Source organism: Anabas testudineus, chromosome 14 (assembly GCF_900324465.2).
Source record: "Anabas testudineus chromosome 14, fAnaTes1.2, whole genome shotgun sequence".
Classification (NCBI taxonomy): domain Eukaryota; kingdom Metazoa; phylum Chordata; class Actinopteri; order Anabantiformes; family Anabantidae; genus Anabas; species Anabas testudineus.
This window is the reverse complement of record NC_046623.1, coordinates 888,732-911,775: the sequence shown is the minus strand read 5'-3', so window position 1 is coordinate 911,775 and position 23,044 is coordinate 888,732. Positions and strand designations below refer to the sequence as shown.

Here is a 23,044-nt window from a genome sequence, read left to right as displayed (position 1 = left end):
AGACCTATCCATGCCTTATTTGTCAGTCCTGTCACTAGGTGTCTGAAAGCACTCTGAATATACCCTAACACAAATCTGAGAAAAGGGGATGCAGTTGCAGTCGAATACAGTCCTCCAGAGGTGAAAAGTCAAGCTCATTATCTAGAGATGATGTATTTATCTCACTGCTCATTTGCTTTGCAGGTAAGCATAGATGCCTTAATTGTCTATGAGCTTGACCTTTTTTTTTGACAACAGTCTTAATCCAGTAAACTTGACCTCAGGAAAAAAACACTTAAGTTAATAAAGAGGATTCATTAAAAGAGCATCATAAATGCACACACTCAGAACAATCAAAAAACAACAAGCTATAAAAGTTCTAAACATGATTCAGTCTAAAATGTGATACATTAAGTATTGGTCTAGGCAGAGGAACAAAAGGCTGATATATATGGAGGTGAGCGGTATTGCTGGGGAGGCTGTGTAGCTCTTAGGTTTTCCTCCACTAAGCTCTTCCAGGGAAGACAACAAACCTGCAGCTCAACTGCATCTGTTCCAAGTTTTCCTCACTCTTACTGCTGATCAGCTGTAAACGCAAAATAGGGTCCAAGACAGAGGCATAGAAATGGAATGATTCTGACCAAACATTAATACAACACAGCTAAAAAAACAACAAAGGAACAAAATGCTGCTTGGAATTATAAATATGCCTACAAATCAAACAATTGATTACATGTGACCTCTGAGCAGACCATTACTTGGCAATAAAATCTCAAAAGGCCGATAGGAAACAACTGGGGAGGTTATTAAATGCCTTGTCTCCATTAGTTTCAAGAGCAGCTATAGACTACCGAGTTGATTTAGTTATATTCTGTGTGTGCACATATATATATATATATATATATATATATATATATATAATGTGTAACTTTACATATATATATAGCGATAGATAGATTTCCATTCATGTTTTTCTAAAATTTCTCATTTTATGAGACATGTCAAATAAAAACTGTTTCATAAAACAAATTTACAAAGTCCTGATATTTTCCACTGGAGCTTGTGGTTGGCTTTAGCCAGGTCCTGAGGACACTAAAGACACTACAGAAACAGACAACAGTGTGACAACACTGTGACCAGTGGGGACAAGGCATTTCATTACCCTTCCAAAATGAGAGCAACTCAAACTTCAGCTAGAAAAGTAGTGCAGTGTTTACGTAATAAACAAACAAAACCCTATTCCGTGAAATAAGTTGCACACAAGGAATTAACCTCTCTAAATGCTACGCAAACTGCAATAAGATCAAGTATTTACAAAAAACTGCATTTCACTATTCCAAAACGTTCCTGCTGACTGATGACTGACTGAGATGGCGTTTAGCAAGACGCTGGTTGAGAGTTTTGCGGTGGCGAAGAGGGTCTAGGAGGGAGCGGGTTAAGGCTATAGTTTCAATCACTTTCACACAATCTCCCTTTCACAAGAAGCAGTTTTTAAGCCGACTCATAAGCCTGAAACACTATCAACCTACTACTAAAAAGATAAACAGGACAAGCGCCCTCAGCTATAGTCAACAACTTCAGATGCAAGGGTCTGGACTACTCTTACACATTCAGTCTAACATGATTACTTGTAGCTACCACATACTGTTTTACAGTAGCATCATCTTAAGGTATACATCAAATACTCAATCAAGATTTCTTCATAGTTTGAGTACACATTAGTGTACCACAGGGAAACACTAAGCAAGTAGTAAGTAGTAGTAATGGAAGTCTATCCATCATGATTATTTACCCTGGTTAAAGTCGTTTTGGGTTGAAGCTGGAAGGAATGGAAAGGACCAGAGCTTAAGAGATACAGAGGTATTCTACTAGAGGTGGAGGGAACTCTTCAGTAGGCGTGTGTGAGGTAAGGAGGTGAAAGAAAGCTGTGTTCATCTATAAAAACAAATGCATTCTTGGGTTTTTCCACTACCTAAAATGCTGTTTTTAAATTGCAAGACCTGACCTTAAAATGGCCTCTACTTGACAAAACAGTGTTACAATAATCCCATGACAATCATCTCTATAAGGGAACCCATGCACTGGGGTACAACTTGATTCTTCCACAGGCCCTAACGGAGCATCTAAAGGGGCGGGGGGTGAGGAGTTCAGAAAGGCATCCTCCCTCAAACCAAAGGAAGGCTTCAGGAGGAAACACTGAGATAGTGAAGAGCAGGGAGGAGGAGGAGATGGTCTCTTTGCCCCCACCATGACCCCATGCTCAAGCAAATTCATCACAACAGGGAAAGGTGGAGCTTCTCCAGAGCTTCCTGATCATGTCTCCCCTCAGCACAAGGTTACCACTGGAAAGTAGAGCTCCACTGCCAATGTCCATGTGGTGGTTTCTCAGAGAAGCAGCAGCAGCAGAGGTTCATTGATCAGCACAGGAGATGAGGACTGGAGTCTGGGTTAGCTCTTTCTTCTGACTCTCAGCCAAGCCTCTCTGGCCTCTGAAACAGGATATTAAAAAGTATGTTCACCATTTTCCAAAAAGTATTCACCCCCTTGAATGTTTCATCCTTTAATTGACATAAATCAATCATGGTCAATAAAAGTTGGCGACTTTGACGAAAAGAAATTAAGAAAAATACCTCATGAAGTGTAAATAGATAATGTCAATTAAATAAAATATTTAAAGTTAAATCAATGTTTGCATCAAATTTCCCCCTTTAAAATCACTGACCTAATCCAACAGAGGTCCAGATATTTGGTGGTAGTAGTCCCACAATTAGTGAAATGGGGATCACCTGAGTGAGAAAGACACTTGTGTTTGGAAAGTCACTGGTTAATCAGTATTCCTGGCTACCATTACACACTCCCAGCAACTCAGAGAACAGGTCATTGAAAAGCATGTTGGGGGATGGAAACAAAAAAAAAATCTCCAAGGCACTGAACATCCCCCGGAGTTCAGTGAAATCCATCATCAAGAAACGGAAGGAATATGGCACATGTCTAAATAGGTCGTCCACACAAACTGGAAAGAGAAGGTGTCTAGAGAGAGAGGCCACTAACACACCGATGACTACTCTGAGGGAGTTACAAGCTTCAGCAACTAAGATAGAGTTCTTCATCAGTCAAAGCTTTATGGGAGAGTGGCAAGGAGAAAGCCACTGTTGAAGAAAACTCATGTTAAATCACTGAATTGAGTTCACCAATAGGAAGACATGAAAGACTCCATGGTCAAGTGTAAGACGCTATGTTTGGTGCACACCGAACACTGCACATCATCACAAACACACCATTGTGAAACATGGTGGTAGCAGCATCATGCTGTGGGGATGCTTCTTGGCTGTCCCAGAAAGCTCGGTCATCAGTCATCAAGACAACTATGGCTTGGGAGAAGATTTGTTTTCCAGCAAGACAATGACCTGAAGTATACAGTGAAAGCTACACAGAAATGGTTTACCAACAACAGGAAAAAAGTTCTGGAGTGGCAGTGTCAAAGCCCAGACCTCAATCCAATAGAGACTTTATTGATGGACTTGTAAAGGGCTGTTAACATCCGATCCCCATGCAACCTGACAGAGCTTGAACAGTTTTGCAAAGAAGAAATTAAAATTCCAGTGTCCAGATTTGCAAGCCTATCTGAGACCTATCCACCAGCATGGTGGATAGGCAATCCATGCTGTGATTGCAGCCAAAGGTGCATCTACTAAATACTGACCTGAATGGGGTGAATATTAATGCAAACATTGATTTCACCTTACATATTTTTATTTAACTGACAGTACTTTGTAGAAACCTGTTTTCACTTTGACATTAATGAGGTATTTTTCTGGCATTTTTTGTCAAAGTCGCCAACTTTTATTGACCACGATTGATTTATAATGTCAATAAAAGGATGAAACATCTAAGGGGGTGAATCATTTTTGTAGGCACTGTATGTAGGCTCAGCTGTGTTTCTACCTGTGAACGTTTTCCATGGCTGCTACCTCAGCGAGGGCTGCCAAGCTGAAGAAAGCAGGTAGCTCCTGTGGTATGGTGCTCCTCTCTGCCTCCTCGGATGTGAGATTACTGAAGCACCCTTTTTCATTGCATAAATTCTGTTGGGGTAATGGCTTCTTATCCTGTTCCTGGTTCAGGTCCCTAGTTTTGTCCTCTGAAAAACAAAGCATGAACCATATAGTATTGTCAGGAACGCCATTACAAATTATTGGATTATTTCATTTACTTTCCTTTGTCAGATCTACATTATAGGAAAGAAACTTGTAAATAAAAACGTGTTGATGCTTAACTTTAAACCGAGTAATAGGTTGAAATTACTTCCTCTGGGCTTTTAGGCACTAGCTAGTGAGATATCAGTTCCAGTTTCATTGATACAGAAATGTTTTAACACTTTATGAACTGACAACTGTTTCATCCATGAAAATACATCATCTAAAAGTTGATAATATTATTATGTAAGATGTAAAATAAACGTAAAACCTACAATTCTTTCCTCAAACTTTTTCCTCTTAATTGTATTTTATTAAAAGTTTTTTTTTCCTATTTACCTAGTTAACCCTGCTAGCATGTATATTTTCAGCATATAAGGGCAAAACATTCACCTCTTTGGACCAGAGACACATAGATGTATTCGCACGCTAATCAATGCAATTGATCATTCATCACTTACCCTCAGCTGGAGACACACTGCCATCTGCTGTGCGCACCAAGTGTGTGATCTTGGTTTTCCTAGCCTTCCTCTTCTGGCTACCAACTAGCATTTCCATATTGGTGGTGCCTTGGACATCTGGGCACATTATGGCAATGGTGGCACACGATTTGGCTTTTGAAGGTGAATCCACCATCATGGACTCACTCTGTACCACTGCTAATGAGAGAATAGGTTTCAATCATTTGTCCTTTACACAGGCAGAAATGAAAATCGGTGACAAAGATATGTTTCGAAGCTCTAACGAGAGTTATAGAATTCTTCATTTGTTTGTTTAGTATCACTGTGGATTCAGCAGCTAAAACGTAATGACTATTGATGATAAATATTTCCTTTTCTTTAAGTAGGAAAGCACTCTACTGTGGCTCTTTCAATAAGCAATCAACACCATATTCAAAAATGTCTGAATTTTTTTTTCTCATTTGTTTCAAACTTTCCACTTGAACAATTTCTTTCTTATCCCTGCTATGTAACAAACATCAGCGTTCTAGTTCACCTGTATCCATTGCACCTGGTTTCTCCTTTTTGTGTTTGTGCTTCCTAACAATCTTGTGGAATGAGGTCTTTTTCTGAGATGGAGATGGCCCTGATACAGCACAAAACAAAGAAAAACAAGAACATGGAAATGCTCTGTTATGGAGTCTGAATGTTTTTGATTGAACAAAGAGAGAACTGGTCTTGAACACCACAGGTGTGGAAAACATGACTAAACAGGCGCAGACTGGGCCATGGATGAGATGAGAGGATATCAAGAAACAGTCACTGTATTATTTGAGTGGAGAAATATTTGATGTTGTTCCCACCTTTCGCAACTTTACAGGTTTCCTCATGGACGGTGGAGCTGTCGATCTTCTTCTTCTTTGAAACAGCAGTCCCCTTCTTGTCAAATGTCATGGGGCTATACTGTGGCAGGCTGTTAAATTTCTTTTCAAACTCCTCCTCCAGTTTCCCAAGGCTGACAAGTGGAGTTAAAATAGAACATATAATCAATTTTAGTCATTATTAAGATTACTGAAGGTGAGTGTATTGTGAGGGAAAAAGGAGCAGAGAACCTGTGGTCACATATTGATAAAAAAAAAAGGCACCTTGTACATATGTGTGATATGGCGCAGGTTCTGACCATTGATGTCCTGTATAGCTTTGACATAGATTTATTGCCCTGGGTGGACTGATTTCAAGTGTCATGTTACACCCAGTTTGACTCCCAAAAGCTGCATTTTGTAAATTCAAGTTAATTGAATGAACACTTGCAAAGGAAATAAACGATACAACCCTTTGTGAGCATTAGTTATATGTTTACTAAGGTACTGCTCTTGTAGTGTTTTTTTAGTTTATTCATCACATGAATTAACTAAAAGTTTGTATTCAAAAGCCAGAGTATTGGCCAGAGAGGACCAATAAGAACACTGAACAATGAGCTTACTGATGTAATTCTAATTGAACATGTAAACGTGTACTGCAGACAATCACTGACCAAGACATGTGGTAATACTATTTAACCTGGTTTTTATTCTCAAATGTCGGGCTACAGTAGCTTTTTTTTAACTGGCTGTCTGCCCCAGACATACATCCATGTAGAGTTGGGGATGATATCTAATACACTGAAGTTTGGAAGAGGCTTGATTAACAGGTAAGCTAAAAATTACTCAGTTGATCATTACTCTGTACGATAATTCTACTCAGCGCAACTTGGTATTGTACAACACATAGATAAGAGCAGACATGGCTCACCCCTGTGAAGATTCATCTTTGGACTTGGACTTTTTCAGTTTCTTGGGATGATTAGATCCCATCTGAGGAAGTATCCAGCTGTCATCGCCCCAGTTTGCATCATGAGCATGATCAGAAGCACGGAAAGCCCCTCTTTTACCTGTACACACGTATGAAACCATTAAAAAAAACAGGAAAAGATCATGTTTAACTACAAAATATATTCAGGTAGAGACAATGCTCATTTAAATCAAAATGGATACCTCGGTCAATATTAGCTCTGAGTGAAGTCAGCATTCCCTCAGAAACAAGGGTTTTATACAAGGCTCCTTTACAGCTCCTCTCTGATTTCCTGGAGCCACGGTTCTCTGTGTTGGACTCACAGCTCATTTCGCCCTGCCTTTCCCTCCCCCTGTCCTCCTCTTTGACCGCAGTAGGCGAGTGGGCGCAGGGGGAGCAATGGGGTTCAGGTATGGTGCCTTGGAGGTCTGTGATTCCTATACATGCTTCATCTGTTTCTGTCTTGTGGCTAATAGCAGATACATCTTCTTTCATCTCCACCTCAGAGGAACTGACCTGTTCACACTGTCCACTGTCGTCATCCAAGTCCTCCTCTTTGTCTTTGACAAAGGTGTTAACTTTGGGCTTACTCTTCTTTTTGGGCCAACCAGAAATTCCACCACTAGGACTGCTCTGTATCTTCTTCTTAGGCTTCTCCCCAGAATCTTTCCAGGCACCTTTGGCCACTGCCTCAATTGTACTGAAAACACTGTCCACTTGTGATTCTGCTTCATCACACTTCTTCTTTGTCAAGCATGGGAGCTCACTGTTATCAATTGACTTAGCCACCTCTTTTTTCTTGCTCTTCTTTTTGACACATGCATTTTGGCTGCTGAGTTGCGGGGGAATGGCATCAGTGGAGGTAGAAGTGATAGAGGGGGGTGGAGGTAAGAGGGCTGATGTGTGAGGGGAGGGAGGAGAGTAGTCAGTGTTTGCTTTCTCCTCCTTGATCTCCGCCAAATCTGCAGTTTGCTGCAAAAAGGCTGTAGAGGAGCTGTCCTCTGGAGGAGATATAACTGTGTCCATCTTTCCAGCTTCAGACGCCAAGCACATCTTACCAAACACAACAAAAACAATCATTTAAATTCATAAAAATGGATGCTTCTTATAAATAATGAACTAATAAATAAAATAAATATGCATCTATACATTTATTTTGCTTTATCAGATCTCATCAGATGTTTATGTAGCTTTATATAGTATGTAGAAGTTGCACTATGTAAACTGAATTTAGTGTTAAGTATATACAGAATGCATGATGTGTAAACGCTCAAATGCCTTACCTCAGCCAGCTGGAAGAGAGCAGACTGTCTGCATGGTTTCCCTTCATGTGCAGCAGGCACAGATGACTGTGAACATACGACAACACCCTTAGTTGTGTTTGTTGCATGATCACATTTAGTAGTAGCTTTCTAGAGATACTACTATTATTCAGAAATACTCCCTGCAACAAAGTTTACTTTATTTTTATTATAGGAAAGAAGAACTACACAGCCTGTTTAACGTAGCCTGGCTCTCTTACTTTTTTCATTTTATTATCTCCCATATTGGATTCTATCACTGGATTTTCAATTGTGAACTTGTTTGTGGACTATCTGTTTGTATTGTGCTTTTTGTCTGCCCTGCCCTAGAGTGTTTCCTCTCCCCAAAGATACAACGTTGGCTCTGTGCTTCTGACTCAACTTCCAGACTACAACTCCCATCTACCTGTACTCCTCCACTTTCGCTTCCACTAACATTACCTGAACACCATCTCCAAATGATCACCATCCTTCTCTCCTCCTTTTCCCTCCTCACTGCTACTATCCAGAGCATGAGTTCATTATTGATTACTGTCCAGCTCCTGCATCCCTTATACCAACCTCCTATGTCAGTCTTATTTGTTTGAGCCCAGCAACACACAGCTAAAAAGCTTATACTGTCCAAACCTCTTTGGAGAATTGCTTTAATTAAAGTGAAAGAAAAGATCTCAAAAAGCAACACAGATAAGAAACAGAGTAACTGGTTACAAAGCCATTTTTAATTCTGGGACTCCAGGAAACTACAGTGAGAGCCATTATCTTCATTGTCTGCTTGCCTTATACCTCACTTGTAAGTCCCTTTGGATAAAAGCATCTGCCAAATGACTAAATGTAACCCAGACCAACAAAGAACTGCCGGCCTCAGTTAAGGTCAGCATTCATGATTCCAATATAAGAAAGTCGCTGGGCAAGAAAACCTGAGTTTCAAGGCAAAAGCAACTGCTGACCTAAAAGAACACAAAGGCTTGTTTCACATTTGCCAAAAAATCTCAAAGACCTTTGGGCAAATATTTGGAAGGTGCGCATCCCGTTACATCTTGTATCAAATGAATAAAAAGAGCATAAAAAGAGCATCATACAACAGTCTGGTCTAGGGCTGCTTTGAGGCTTCAGGATCTGGACAACTTGCCATTATTGATGGGATCATAAATTCTGAGCTATACCAGAAAATCCTGAAGGAGATTGTCAGCCCATTAGTTTCTGACCTCAAGCTCAGTAGTACTTGGGTTATGCAGCAAGTCCACCTCTGAATAGTTTAAAAACACACAAAAACTAAATTAAGGTTTTGGAGTAGCCTAGTCAAAGTCCAGAGTTGAATCTGATTGAGATGCTGTGGCATGACCTTAAACAGGCCATTCATGCTCGAAAACCATCCAATGTTACTGAATTGAAACATTCTGCAAAGAAGAGTGGGCCTTAGTTTTTCTGCAGCAATGTGAAAGGGTTAAGTGCTTGACTGTAGCTGTTGCCACCAAGGGTGACAAAACTAGTTAATAGATTTGGGGGACAATTCCTTTTTCACACAGGGCCCAGGAGGTTTGTACAGTGTTTTTCCCGTAAAGTGCCCATATTATGCAAAATCCACTTTTTGGCCCATTCAAAGTTTGTGCTCAAAATCACGGGACCCAATCCCTGCTCGGGCTCAGTCCAAACACGTCCCACAACAATCTCAGGCGAACATTTGCATTCCACCATTGTTTTTTCTCACTCACTCTGCAAATGGCAAAACAGCACCAACAGTGCTCACTTGTTGGTCTGTTCCCACACATTCATGGTTGCTGCTTTCTATCCATGCAGTTTTTCTGCATGACAGTGTACAGGCACATTTTGGAGACTTTGTGGCACTGGTTTTTATGGGACAATATATGGCATAATATGGTTATCTTTGTGTATCAAGATTCAAGATTCATAAAACTTTATTAATCCTAGCGGGAAATTGTTTTGCCTTATATAAATATACAAAAATAAATTAATTAATCCTTTTTTACAGCACCGTACATACAGTCATATAGAGCAGAATGTCTTTAGTAAATAAATGATAGCAATAAAATAAGTTTCAGAATTTTTTTAAATTTTATTTCAAAAGGCTAAGGCTACGGTACACTGTATTTTATATTGTGTGTTTTTTTTTATTTTTATATAAGGTATCTTTTGGAATAAAGTCAGTTTTCTTTGCTTTTTGTGTCTGTACGTACAAACTGTACGTATGTTAAATGAATGTAAGACTGTTTTTAATATCACAGAGGACTGAAGAGAAGAAAAGTAGTTAATACATGTTAAAGTCTATCTTGTTGCTTGGAAATGTTGCATTGTTGATCATTGTTGAGTTTTTACTGAGCTGCAGTTATAAGAATTAGCTTTGACATAGACACCTGTCAACAGGTGTAAACTATGCGTTTGTAAAAAGCTGTTCTTAAAGAAGTCAGGACACATGGTGGTGAGTGGTTGGACTGTTGACAGGTTTGGATCTGATTCTCTCAAGTTAACCTGCATTGGTTACAATGCAGATTAAACTGGGATAAATGTGATCCCTGACAAACCAGAGTCAAGCCCAAAGACAACTGAATAACACACCAATCTCACTCAGTGGTACAGGTCCCTTTTGTTTTGTTTGTTGTGGCTTGCAATTTAAAGTATTCAACTTTTAGGTGCTTTCCTGAAAGTTGAATACTTCTCATCTTTTGAAAGCATGCTGTATTTGTTTTCATGGCAACATTACTGTTAGATTATGTGATACTATATGTGTTGTACTGGGGGTAGTGCTAAAGTAATTAACTGCAGGTTATTATCTTGCCAGAATTTGCATGGGTAGTGCACAACAGTAACAGTTGCAAAAAAATATATGAATAAAATCAGTCTTATGTTTGCACTGGCTGGAGGAACTGACCTTGGGTATCTAGCGCACATAAAAGTTATCAAACTATTATTAATGCTGTCAATAACATCTGTGCTTTTATTGCTATAACTTTCCAAAATATCTGTTGTGGACTTTGTATGTTAACAAGTGGTTGTAAATTGCCTGTGTATATTAACTGTATTGTCATGAATATATATATAGTCACGATAACTGGTGCATCTCTCATGAGCTGACAATAAAACATACCTCTGGCAGTAGGGAAAGACCAGACTTGACCCTGCTTTCAGTAATGTCAGGCACTCGGTTCAGAATCGTCCCAGACAACATCTGTAGATTCAAACAGGGTCATAACAACAAGTCAGTTGTGCTGCTGTAAATGCTGTGTTGGATGAAGTGCGATCAGACTTTTATAATTCAATAATCAATGATAGGGACCCTAATTAGTTAGGTTTCACCACTGGCTATTGCACAACACACTGTATGTAGGACAAGTTGTCTGAAAATAGTAATGTATATAGAGCAGATTTTACTAAATCCTTTTTAACTTTGCACACAGTCAAGTCTATAACATCACATTAACTGTGGCCTTAAAAGTGTACGAAGACAACACACCTCTTCCTTATCCTCTGGAAAGGAGTTCCCTTCGCTGGCTGTGTCAGGTAAACTAGGTTTAGTGCTGGAAGGGATCTAGAGAAGTAAACAATACAGGGATCCATTCAAAACCATAATGTAAAAAAACATGTAGGTCTTTTTGAGCTGCAATTAAAACTAACACCAGGATTTAGCCTTTGTGGCCATCTACTGGAAAGTTGGTGCATTACATGGATGCACCCATGGGTGGCTTGCCACAGTAACCTACCTCCCTGTTTGTGAGGGCATGCTCCCCAGCTAACAGCAGCATGCTAAGGCCTCCCATCTTAGTAGGATCTGACAATGAATGACAGCAATTGTATTAACAATCTTTCATTTAGTCACTGAAATGCCAAGCCTATTATACAGCTTATCATACAAACCTGCCATGGCAAAGTTTAATTGTGGCATGCTGTCAGTTTTGGGCACTTTTTTGGCAGTGGAGTCCTTGGATGAGTTGGAAGAGTAGGACCAAACTTTTTTGCGGGGGTTGCTGAGTGGCTGACAGGAAGGATTCTTCACAGGTTTGCTGGTGGTGGGACACCACTTGTAGCCTGGATTTGCCTTCATGAAGGCATCCTTGTACTGAAAGAACACACACATTCATTTGGTTAGAAGCAAAACCTGAAAACACATGCCTTTAAACCATCATCTCTACACTGTTACTGATTAAAAAAATTGAAATAGGAAACAACCCATCAACACTTTGGCTGTGTCTGAATTCACTTTTCCAAATCTAACAAACTTTTAGTGCTTTTTCAACCAACAATTCAACTAGGGAAGTTGGATGGTTGGATGTAGTTTACCATTACTGAGAGGTGTAGTGCTACACAATTTAAAATTTTTGCACTTAGCAAATGTAATGCATTGCTTTGTGGGATTGTTCATGACACTGATTCTATATTTTACATTTACTTTAAAAAAAAATCTGAATTTGGACAATCAATTCAAAAGACAGACTGTAAACAAAAAGCAATACACAAGGGGGGATTTCAGACACTACCTCTGACATTTAAAAATATTTCACACCAACTTTCTCCAACTCAGACCAGTGTGGATCAAACCAGCGAGAAAAGTACAGACGTAAAAATGCTAGGGTTTGCTGTTCGCTCACAGTGAGGAGCTGACTAAAAAGATTCATTTCATGGACTTTAAAATTGCTTGTTTAAGGTCTTTCATGTACAATTCTGTTTCCAAAATAAGTTGTAATTCTGTAAAAAATGTAAATTAAAATTGACAAATTTATAGACAAATATCTCCTGATTTTGAATTAGATGTCAGCAGAATCATATTTACTAATGCGCTTCATTGCTCCTCAGCGCCCGAAGAATTTTTCCCCCATTCTTGCTAAATACAGGATTTCAGCTGCTCAGCAGTTCAGGCCCCCCTTTGTCGTATGTTTCACTCATAACGTGCCAAATGTTTTCAACTGGTGACAGGTCTGGTCTGCCGGCAGGCCAGTTTAGCACTCTGGCTCTTTTACTACGGAGCCATGAAGGTGGTACAGATGTGCAAGTTACCTATGCCATGTGTTCTATCATACCCCCATCTCATCATGGAGGGTTTTGAACTACATGCTGACAACAAGCCAGATGGTCCCTCTTCTTTTCAGCATGAATGGTCTTGTGGTTTCCAAAACTAATTTCTCTTTCTTGACTCATCAGACCGCGGGGCTTCACTTTAGTCCATCTAAAATAACCTCAGGCCCAAAGAAAGCAGCAGTATTTCTGGGTCTTGTTTATGTAGTGTTTTTTTTTTTCTTTGCATGGTAGAATTGTATCTTGCACTTGTAGATGCAGTGACAAACTGTGTTCACTGACAGTGGTTCTGACAGGTGTTCTTGAGCCCATGCTGAGAATTACACTACGGAATAATGCCTCTTTCATTGTAGATTTCTCTGGAATCTGATATTACAGTATGAGCCAAAGGTGATGAAATTTTAAATGGACAAAATGTAATAAGAAAACAGGAAATGTACTGGTAATAGTTTTAAGTGTCTGTTATAGATGTAAAACTAAATTTGCATAAATCATAAACATTGACCTTATATTGACTGCAACTGAAAAACTGAGTTGTTGTGTCTGGTAGGTGCAGACATATTAAATATCAAGCATAAACAGCTGTTTAACTCAAAACAATCTTTTTCTTTCTTTCTATCTTTCTTTTTTTTTTTTAGTACACATAAAGCTCTACAGACAGACATTATTACAGACATGTCTGAGCTAGCAGCAACCCATCAACTTGCTCATGGTCTCACCTTTGCTGTGAAGTTGTGAGGCTTAGCTGGCTATGTTTAGTGTAATGTTTAGGCTTTATGTGAAAAAGGTTTGCCATAGGCAGCCATAACACAAAAATACTAAATTAACAATAATACGAGATAATCTGATATTATCTAAAAATATGAAGCAAGGCACACAGCATGCTTTCAAAAGGGTTTCATAGTTCTAGAACAGAACCTGGAAGTGTCAGTTTCACATTTGTGCTCCAAGACTCTCAGGGAGACTGGCAAACAAAGTTGAACCACCTCTTTAAAGATTTGAAAGTAACAAGCAACTCTGGCTCCACTGTAAAAAAGAGTTAAAAACATTGTTAATGATCAGTGAACACTCTCACCTCCTTGGCCATGTCAGTGTATTTCTGCTTCTCTTTGGGATCCAGCACTGCCCACCAGTCAGCTAGAATCTTGGTTGCCCCTCTGTTGTCTAGGCGAGGATGTTCCTGCCGCACCAGAGAACGATGGCGTTTGCAAAAGAGGAGGAAAGCATTCATTGGCCGCCGTGCTCGTTGTTCATTTGAGTCCTCCTCCACTTCTTCTGTTGTGCTTCCAAAATGCATCTGCGGCTCCTGGTCCTGGACACATGGGACTGATTGCTGACAACGAAACCATAAAGCATTACATGCAATGCTGCACCACGTTTTCTCTCCTACATATGTAATATGAGGCGATAAATGATCTACCATGACATCAAACACACTCACCTTCTCCAGTTCCTCCTCATCATCTTCTTCTTCTTCCTCAGAGAAATCCAGAGTCTTTTTGGAGAGAAGTGGGTGCCACTGCAGGCATTTGCGTTTTGGGCGCTTTCCAGTGACCTCCCCTGCAGCAGGTGGCTCCTTACCTCTTCCTCCACCCTTCATGGTACTACTGCACCTAAGAAAATATAATTAGGTATACATCTCTCTAGGCAGAACCACAACCAAAGATACCTACAGTGTGAGATGTATAATAATTTAGCATAATAATTTCTGCACTGTTTGACTTTGATGGTGATCCACAAACAACAGGTCAAAGACGGAAAGTTCAAAGAGCTATTTTTTTGGCCCTTTTAATATTAATATTAATATTTAGTGTCTTATGACATTATGTGCATTCAAAGTTGTTGATTTTTTTCCAAATCCAGCTCTACAAATACACCAGATCCCAGTCTGTTGTCAATTATTGAGTTATTAACATAAAGTTAGCATTATTATTATTCCCATATTCAGAGTGGCTGTAGGTGTGGCCTCCATGTTTAACCGAGTCAGTTTCTGACCTCAAAGATAAGTGCACTTATGTTATGTAGCAGGACAATAATCTGAAACACACCATTTTTGCTTTCAAAAGACACCTGACCATTTAATCAGCACTGAACCAAGGGACCCCAATAAACACGGCTAGTGGCACTTGAACATTTGATTGAGAGGGACAACAAGGTAGATGGTTGTGAGGACTTGTGCAAGAAATACTCCATTGCTTTTACAGCGTCACATCAAAGCTAAACTGTAGTTTGCCCGAGAACATTTGAAACAAGAACCAAGGAGTTTTGGAATTCTGCCTTTTTTTTGATGAGACCAAATCTGAGTTGTGTGGGCACATGGATACCTCAAACTTTTCCACAGTTAAACATGGTGGTAGAAGCATAATGCTGTGGGGCTGTTTTGCTGCTTTAGGTACAGGGAACCTTGTTTGGGTGCAAGACAGAATATTTTGTTGACATTTTGTAGTATAATGTAAAGAAATCTGCTGCCAGTCAAGTGTTAGATCACCACTGAGTCTTCCAGAAAGACAGTGACCTGAAGCATACATCCAAGTTGGTCCAAAACCTTCATCTAAGTCCTGGAATGACCCTCTCAGAGATTTTGTCTTTGCGCTTTTGATTATGGTCATTTTGATGGAAAAGTTGAGGATTTTGTTTGATTTATGAAGAGGGCTTATAACTTTGTCTTTACCTGTATTTCTTTATCAGTCCATGCTAGAAGAACAATCCCTGATCAGTTACTCTTAGCTTTTTTATCCCATTTCTTTCCCTTGAGTGTCTAAGGACAGAGGCTGTTATTGTTGTACAGACCTGGTATGGCAAAATACATTTACCGTTAATAATCAATGCCATATTTGTCCATTTTACAATAACAATCCAGTTGAGCCAATAGACTGACCAATTAACACCAGCAACAATGAATACATTTAAACAGAAACCATCTTTTAAAAAATGAAATATTATATATGTTACCTAACCTCAGTGTCCCATATTATGCAAAATCCATATTTTGTTCATTTTTGTACATATGTGTGACTCTCTGGCACATCTAGACACACAAAGCATGTTAGTTCACTCCTTTTTTCTTTTTTTAATTACATTTTCTGGATTTTAGAAACCAGTACATTCCAGGTCTAAGGGACCCAATACCTGCTCAGGCTCAGTCCAAATCCCAGGACAACCTTGGTTCAAGACTAACTGGCCTTTATTGTTTTTCCTTGCTACAGCAGACTCAAAACAGTAGCAGCAGAGCGCAAAACAGACACTGCTCACCTTTTCAGGTACATGAATAAACATCTTTTGTCTTTCTCCCATCTCAGGATCTGAAAATCTGTGGATTGATTGTTTTTGCCAGAGTGGTCCACTAACCAGAGAGCAAAGCAGTATGTCTGTGTGTGTGTGGGTTTGTGTGTGCACGCAAAGTTCTGACCATGCGTACCTGCTGGATTAATTTTAAGTTTGAAGCTCAAAGATGGATGGATTCTGACTGTCTGCTAACCAAATTTGGACATCAGTCAAAGTTTGAAGCTGGAAGTGTTACAAACACAAGGGTTTTGTCTTGTTTGTTTTAACTTAGCGGTTAAACTAGTATATGTTTGTGCCCTCACGTGTGTGTGAAGTTCTGACCGTTCCGTGGCTGCTAGATTAATTTCAGGAGTTAAACTCAAAGATGGGCTGTTTCTGATTGACTGTCACCTAAACCTAGGTCTCATTCAAAGTTTGAAGCCGTAAGTGTTACCTACATGGAGTGTTTTGTCTTTAGCCACATTAGTTGTACAGTAATGCTAAAAGGCTAATGTGGCCAAATTAGCTTCTCTCAGAGTCTGTAGCAGGAGAAATGTTTGCCTAATTATACAGAAGGACAGTCAGGATGTCCTAGGGCAGGAGTGGCCAACCCTGGTCCTTAAGAGTCACAGTCCTGCTTGTTTTCCAACTATCTCTGCATTTCCTGCTTCTGATTGGCTGAACACACCTGATCCATGTAATCAGCAGAGGGTAGGGCAGAAATAGTTGGAAAACAAGCAGGGCTGAGGCTCTTGAGGACCAAGGTTGGCCACCCCTGTCCTAGGGACATCATTTGAAACTTTTTAAGCAGTGGTGGATTGGATCATGTTTATCTGACACCATTATAATGTAGTGCAGCTCAGCTGTGTCTGCTGCTACCACAGAATGTCTGTGATCCTGCTGATGAGTCTTTGTAACTCGTAGCATGTCCATGTTTTCTTTTCCCAAACTTTTATCAATTGTATTTAACATCACAGATGCCTCAGCAAAGAGCAGTGGTAGGCAGAGGCTCCATCTAAAAACTGTAGACTTGCAGTTCACAGGACATTTTGGGGAGTAGAGATCAATAATTTAACTGTAGCATCTAAGGAACTATAAGTTCTTATTTACAGAAAATATAAGAATTGTTTACTCTTAAAAAAAATTAAAAGTAAATCATGTTTGAACCCTATGTCTCATAATTTAAACCTCTGATTTAGAGTTTTTATATTTGCTTTAATTTAACAAGATCAAGGGAGCAAGTGAAGAAACCAAATTCTCCCCCCACTGGCCATAATTTCATTAGCCTTAATTTGCTATGTTAATTTTCTCCCTCAACTTGCCTTGGAGGATCCCCCTACTGTGGGACCCACGAGTAAGATGAAAAAGTGATGCAAAGCATGGTCATTTATAGCCGCTGGTACTGACTTCGATTTTGAGTTAGATAGCCATATTATAATATGGTGCACAAGTTTAAGTTTTGTACAGAAAAAACAATTATTTGGGGACAGGTGTGTATCAGGAGGTAGCACAATTATAGTGAGATCGGTGGTTCGATTCCTGGCTCCTTGTCAAATGTTCTTGGGCAAGATACTGAAACCTAAGTTTCTCCCGGTGAGTCAGATCAGCTGCATGGCAGCTAAGCCATTGGTGCATGAATGTGTCTGCGAATGACTGAATAAGAAGCAGTGTAAGGCGCTTTGAGTGCCAGTTACGTAGAAAAGTGCTATATAAGTGCAGACTATTTACCAATAAGAAGGACTGATGCCAATTAACATAAAGAGGATGTACATGCATGAAGGTTTATATGGTGGACCAGAGCGTGGGATTGCAAAGAACCAGGGACAATTAGAATTACTTTTTTCCAAGCCTTATTTTTCTGCATACTTGAGTTCTAACCCTAACCCTCAAACTACTGTGACATTATAACTGGGCTTAACTCTGGATTTCTGGTACCACAAAGCTAGCTTAATTTTGATCAAATTAGATTTACATAGTAACATGTGCTGTATGGCAGAGATTTAGATGTTAAAAAGCTGTTAACATCACTGAACAGTCATATCACTTGTAAGACTGTGTCATTATTCGGAAGAAAAAGAAAGTAAGTTCAGACTTCTGCACATCTTATTACCAATAATTTACTTGCTTCAGATACTAAAGGTTCTGTTTTATAAATTTACATTTAGTCATTTGGCAGTTGCTTTAATCTTAGTAAAGCAGTTTTTTCTTAGCTAAGTGAGGTACAAAGCAAAGGCAAGATAAGCACAAAGGAGGTCTTGCCTAAGGACCCCTAGGTAGGCCACAGTTAAGATTTGAACCCCACTCTCCTGCAAGGTGGGCCTCAATGAGAAACAGTTGCTCTGACATTTTTTTACATGAAGGTGCAATCAAAGCAAGTTATATAAAGTGATTTCTAAGTAAAATACTCCTTGATTATGTCCTGTTAACATATTTCAGTGGAACATTCCATAAAAAAAATATAAGGGGAATCGACTAGTTCAGAAATCTTACAGTAACACCACAGTGTGGTAATCAGACTGTTGTAGGGGCAGTGTATTTTTGGTCTTTGGGCCATGGCTGAAATCACTCCCTACGTACTCCATAGCACAGTATGGGGTGTTTACCATTGTGTAGTGGTGTCTTAATGTTGTGTTAACTTGTCTACTATATACTGCACTTAAACAATTTCCCTCCCCAAGATTCACGTTTTTTGAATCTTGAATCTTGAAACTCAAAAGTATTGTACATGTGAATACTTTCTTCTAACAATCCCACAAAGCTCACTTTTTTTATAGATAAGAACATTACTGTTGTGCACCTCAAACAGCTATTAGTAATGACACAGTTATTATTGAATGAGTGAATAGGGCGTGATTTTGGTCATAGAGTTGCACTCTTACATTGGGTGTTTTGTAATGGACTTATACTATGTACACAGTGCATGAATAAATAAAATCAGATTTCTGTATACTAGTCCTTATTAGTTTTGGTTTCTCAATGTGTTTTCACTTATTCTGATGGGCTACTAAACATGGCACAAATGTGATTTTGCAATGAATGAATTAGTGTTTTAGTGGCTGTATTATTGTGGACAAGATGCCAGAGTTTGTATTTATGAAAGTGGAAAACGGGCAATACTTACAGAAGAATAAACTATGGAAATGCTGTATGAGTGATGAAGATGAATCTGCCACAGCCTTTGTCATGCAATGACGATGACCTATAAAACACAAGACACTGCTCTCAGTCATGCGTTATACTGTCATACAGTGTTCCTACAACATGAGCCCGGCTGCAGGAAAATGTGTGCAAAACCAGCTTCAACATACGGTGGGACATTTTGTCTGGTCTGATCTGATCACTGATCACTGATCACTGATCACTTCAATCTTGCAGTCGATCCGCCCTTGTGGCCAAAACCAAAATACGTAGGCCAAAAATCCTGCGACCACTGGAAGCTTTTCATACAACATCGTCTAAATTAAGCGAGCACATTTCCAGTGAGTATTTAACTACGCAGAAGGTTAGTTGGGCTCTCAGGTGAAACTGCAGATGCCCGATCGGGCTGCCTGTATCGGGAGCGAAGTGTTGAGCTACTGTGTCGAGCTTCTCACGCACAATAACAGCATACATTTTGTCAGGTGTAATAAACGACGAGTTTGTCTACCTAACGTGCTCCTACCTCTGAGCACACACTTTCATGTCCGTGCAAAATGTCGATCTGGGCTCTGACAAGACAGACAAGCCGAATGAGAGTCCATCTTGCTTTGGTTTGGAGGAGAAAACCTAAGTACAGTACAGTAGGGGGGATATATCACTCCTGTCAAACTCTGCGATGGCAATGTCGTCGAAATGTCTCCGACTCCGAGGGAAAAACATCCACAGTGATTAATTAAAGTGGGGATTTTCTAAGCAGGCACATGCATCTGTGGCCAGTGTTTTGCTGAGCAGTAGCTCCATTTCCTCGCACTCTTACTAGGAATAAAAGTAGCTAGTTAGCTTGCTAGCTCTCCTGCTAACTGGACGTGTCACGGTTTTTACCGACAATGCTTTCCAAACAGGGTAAGCGTCTTTAACAGCTACTGATGAGAGTCAATGACTAAATCGAGGTGCAAAATAGTTGTTTGTGCTGTAGCAGCTGTTCGTTTAGTACAACGCAGGTTTGTGGCTCTGCATTTGATGCGGATAGGGAAGGGGGGGAGTCATACCACCTCACTGAGAAACAGTTGCTCTGGCATTTATTTTACACGGTCATTTCTACCAGCGTTGAAGATATATTTAAGCAACACAACCACAGTGACACGGCTGCGAGGTCTAGAAGACTTGTTATCAATGAAATGTCGATGAGAAACAAACAAATTCAAAGGGAAGCCAGCAGGCGGACATCATGTCCAGGGCAGCGGTAATAACAGTTTTTCAGAGTGACTGACTGAGAGGTTGAGAAGACAGACCGGGTTAGAAGAGAAAATCAATAAAAGCACAAGTTCTCTGTCATGAACACCTCGTTGATGTCTGAACATACCTCTAATATCCTGCTCAAGTACCGGAGGGGGCCTCTCATCATTGGTGCCGTCCAGCTTTTTAACTTATTGACACATCATAACAGTTCAGCACTAGCTGTACCAAACACAGCTGCGTCAAGTTCACCCACAGACGGCACGCGGTGTCCGGAAGCGCTGAGACTTGTCACCAAAATAAAACAGCACGCCTCTAATGAGTATTTATTATGTCGAGACAATGTCTATTTATACACTGTCTCATACAGTGTATATTTACTACAACATAAAGTACATGATGATTGCCACTAAAATACATTGCCTTGTGAGCATTTATATCCCACACAAATACACAAAAGCTGTTATAACGCCAGTCCAGTGTTATATTTATGGTTAGTCAAGTTGTTTTGCACTTTAACAAAAGCTGTACACACTGCTTTCCTTAAGGTATAAGATAAGAAGTACATTCCACTATTAATTATACAATTAAAAGGTAGCAGGAGTGTGTAGTGACTATAATGATATAACACATACCATACAAAATACATAATTGTGCATAACATTTTCATGATAGGCCCATGGACTCTTATGTTAATAAGATAACATAATATGTTGTATTTAGCAAGGTCAAATTTACAAAATTTAAAAAAGCCAAAAAAGGCAGCAGTAAATCTGGAGCTTATTTTTTTTATTTTTTTAATATATTTATTTATTTCGCACACATTGTATGTTACTGCACTGCCAGTACAGTGTTATATAGGGAAATATTAAACATACTGCAAACACTAAATTATATGATCCATGAGATATAAGAAAAGTCTAAAGCTTTATTTTAATAACTCAAACCGGAAGTGTTACCTGCTGCCGTGTGGACATTGACAGCGGTACAGAAACGCAGCACTTCACCAGATGATGAATGTTACAGTCGGCGAAGGCGACACGTTTAACGACCCCAACTCTTAGAAATAACACAATATTACGTTAATTCTGCCAGAAATACAGACTTGTTCAGTCATATAATGTAATAGAAATCACTTTCGTTTTCTTCGAGGTGGGAGAAAATTCTCATCTCAGCTATATCCCTCCCCTCCCCCGGTTTGCAAAGTGCTCATACCCAGACTGGCCTGTACTTGCTAACACCATCCATGACTTAACTTTATCTCTTAGCACTACCCGACTGACAAAGGTCACCGAAAGCATACGGGCTACATCAGAAAAGCCCGATAACGACTTAGTAAAGGCTGCTTCCAATCTATCTCAGCTGACTGAGTACTTGTTAGAAGCTTCCTGGGTGTTTGTGCGCGTGATGACTGAGAAGAAATGCTTAGAGAAATGTCAGAGTGTAGTTACCTGTCCGCACATACCGCACAGCAGCAGCGTGGGGAGCGGGCACCGAGCGGCTTCAATCTTCTTTAACTGCTTTCTCCGAGAAATTAGCAACAGTTTTGCACCATAGTCTACTGTACACATTGGAAACATCCACCCAGTCATGTAAGGCTGCATGTTAGTGGACGCCGCTTGTGATTGACAGCTGCGGTTCCCCAATGAGAGCCGACGTTGCATCCTAGTGTTTTGAGATTAGTGTAACGTCCTCATATTTTCTGTGCAGGACACGTGCGGTAAATGTAGGCCCACATATGAGAGGATAGCGGTCCAGGGGAGAGAGCATGTGGAGAGGAAGGTGATCAACAAACAAACAATCAGAAGAAGAGTAGTGGACTTCAACAGAAAGGTGGCATGAATAAAACAAGGCCTTTTGGACACTTAGAGGATGAGACTGTCTAGAGGCTGGTTTAACTTGAACACTGGTCTGTGCCACAGAACTTCATTGTTACTCAAAAAACCATTAAAAAGCCATCAGTGAGTCACCCTGTTGCATTGAGTGACTGCATGAAATGGATAGCCATTTATAGCTGTTTTAAAAAGTACATTTTGGGCACCGGTGTGACTCCCGGATGTGTTTTTAATAGTTTTAGTAACAATGGAGCCGTATGGAACAGACAAATCAGCCAAATCAGGTTCTGCACACACACAGACGCTACAGTGACTAGATGCAGTCAATTGTTGAGTTTGTTCTTTTTAAGGGAATTGTTGACAATAAAAAAATGTAGAAAATCATCAGCTTTTTGAATGAAGAACAACCAGAAAGGTCCTATTAGCAGACACACAGTGAAATACCAAGTCAGAGTCCAAATGCCAAATCTTTGACTTTTAATTTGACTATTATCTCTTAGTTTTTAAAGCAGGATGTTTTACCTCATAATTCTATTTCATCTCAAATTTCTGACTTACCATTCAAATATCTTTTCGTCTTGATAGACTGTTCTTTAGTAATTTTTCTTTTACTGATGGAAATAACACAGTTCTGTGTCTATGTTCATCTGTTCTGCCCTGTTCGTTTATAATTAATGTTGGTTCGGCAGATAGGTGAACAGTTTTTTTAAAATGAGAGACATGGGTTTTAATTCAGGCTGTTTATTTGTTGCCACTCTAACGGACACAATGAAAATATAACATTTAGCTTTTACAGCACTGCT

General features: G+C 39.7%; 1 protein-coding gene across 5 annotated transcripts; it reads right to left on the bottom strand.

Moving 5' to 3' along the window:
- Nucleotides 1-930: 930 nt before the first annotated feature.
- On the bottom strand, nucleotides 931-21,985 carry LOC113170701 (BBX high mobility group box domain containing). Of its 5 annotated transcripts, none has more exons than XM_026372900.1 (16): nucleotides 21,858-21,985; nucleotides 19,154-19,231; nucleotides 14,210-14,381; nucleotides 13,844-14,101; nucleotides 11,614-11,815; nucleotides 11,460-11,527; nucleotides 11,213-11,287; nucleotides 10,847-10,927; nucleotides 7,726-7,791; nucleotides 6,646-7,495; nucleotides 6,404-6,542; nucleotides 5,476-5,627; nucleotides 5,169-5,258; nucleotides 4,634-4,831; nucleotides 3,925-4,117; nucleotides 931-2,468 (listed from the first exon to the last, which is right to left on the bottom strand). In XM_026372900.1, the coding sequence occupies exons 3-16, from the start codon at nucleotides 14,366-14,368 to the stop codon at nucleotides 2,390-2,392; spliced, it is 2,610 nt and encodes an 869-aa protein (XP_026228685.1). In that variant the 5' UTR covers nucleotides 14,369-14,381; nucleotides 19,154-19,231; nucleotides 21,858-21,985; the 3' UTR covers nucleotides 931-2,389. The 5 variants fall into 5 exon arrangements, with proteins under 5 accessions (XP_026228685.1, XP_026228688.1, XP_026228689.1 ...); XM_026372903.1 differs by having other exon boundaries at nucleotides 4,634-4,828; XM_026372904.1 differs by having other exon boundaries at nucleotides 13,844-14,080.
- Between the last annotated feature and the right edge of the window lie 1,059 nt (nucleotides 21,986-23,044).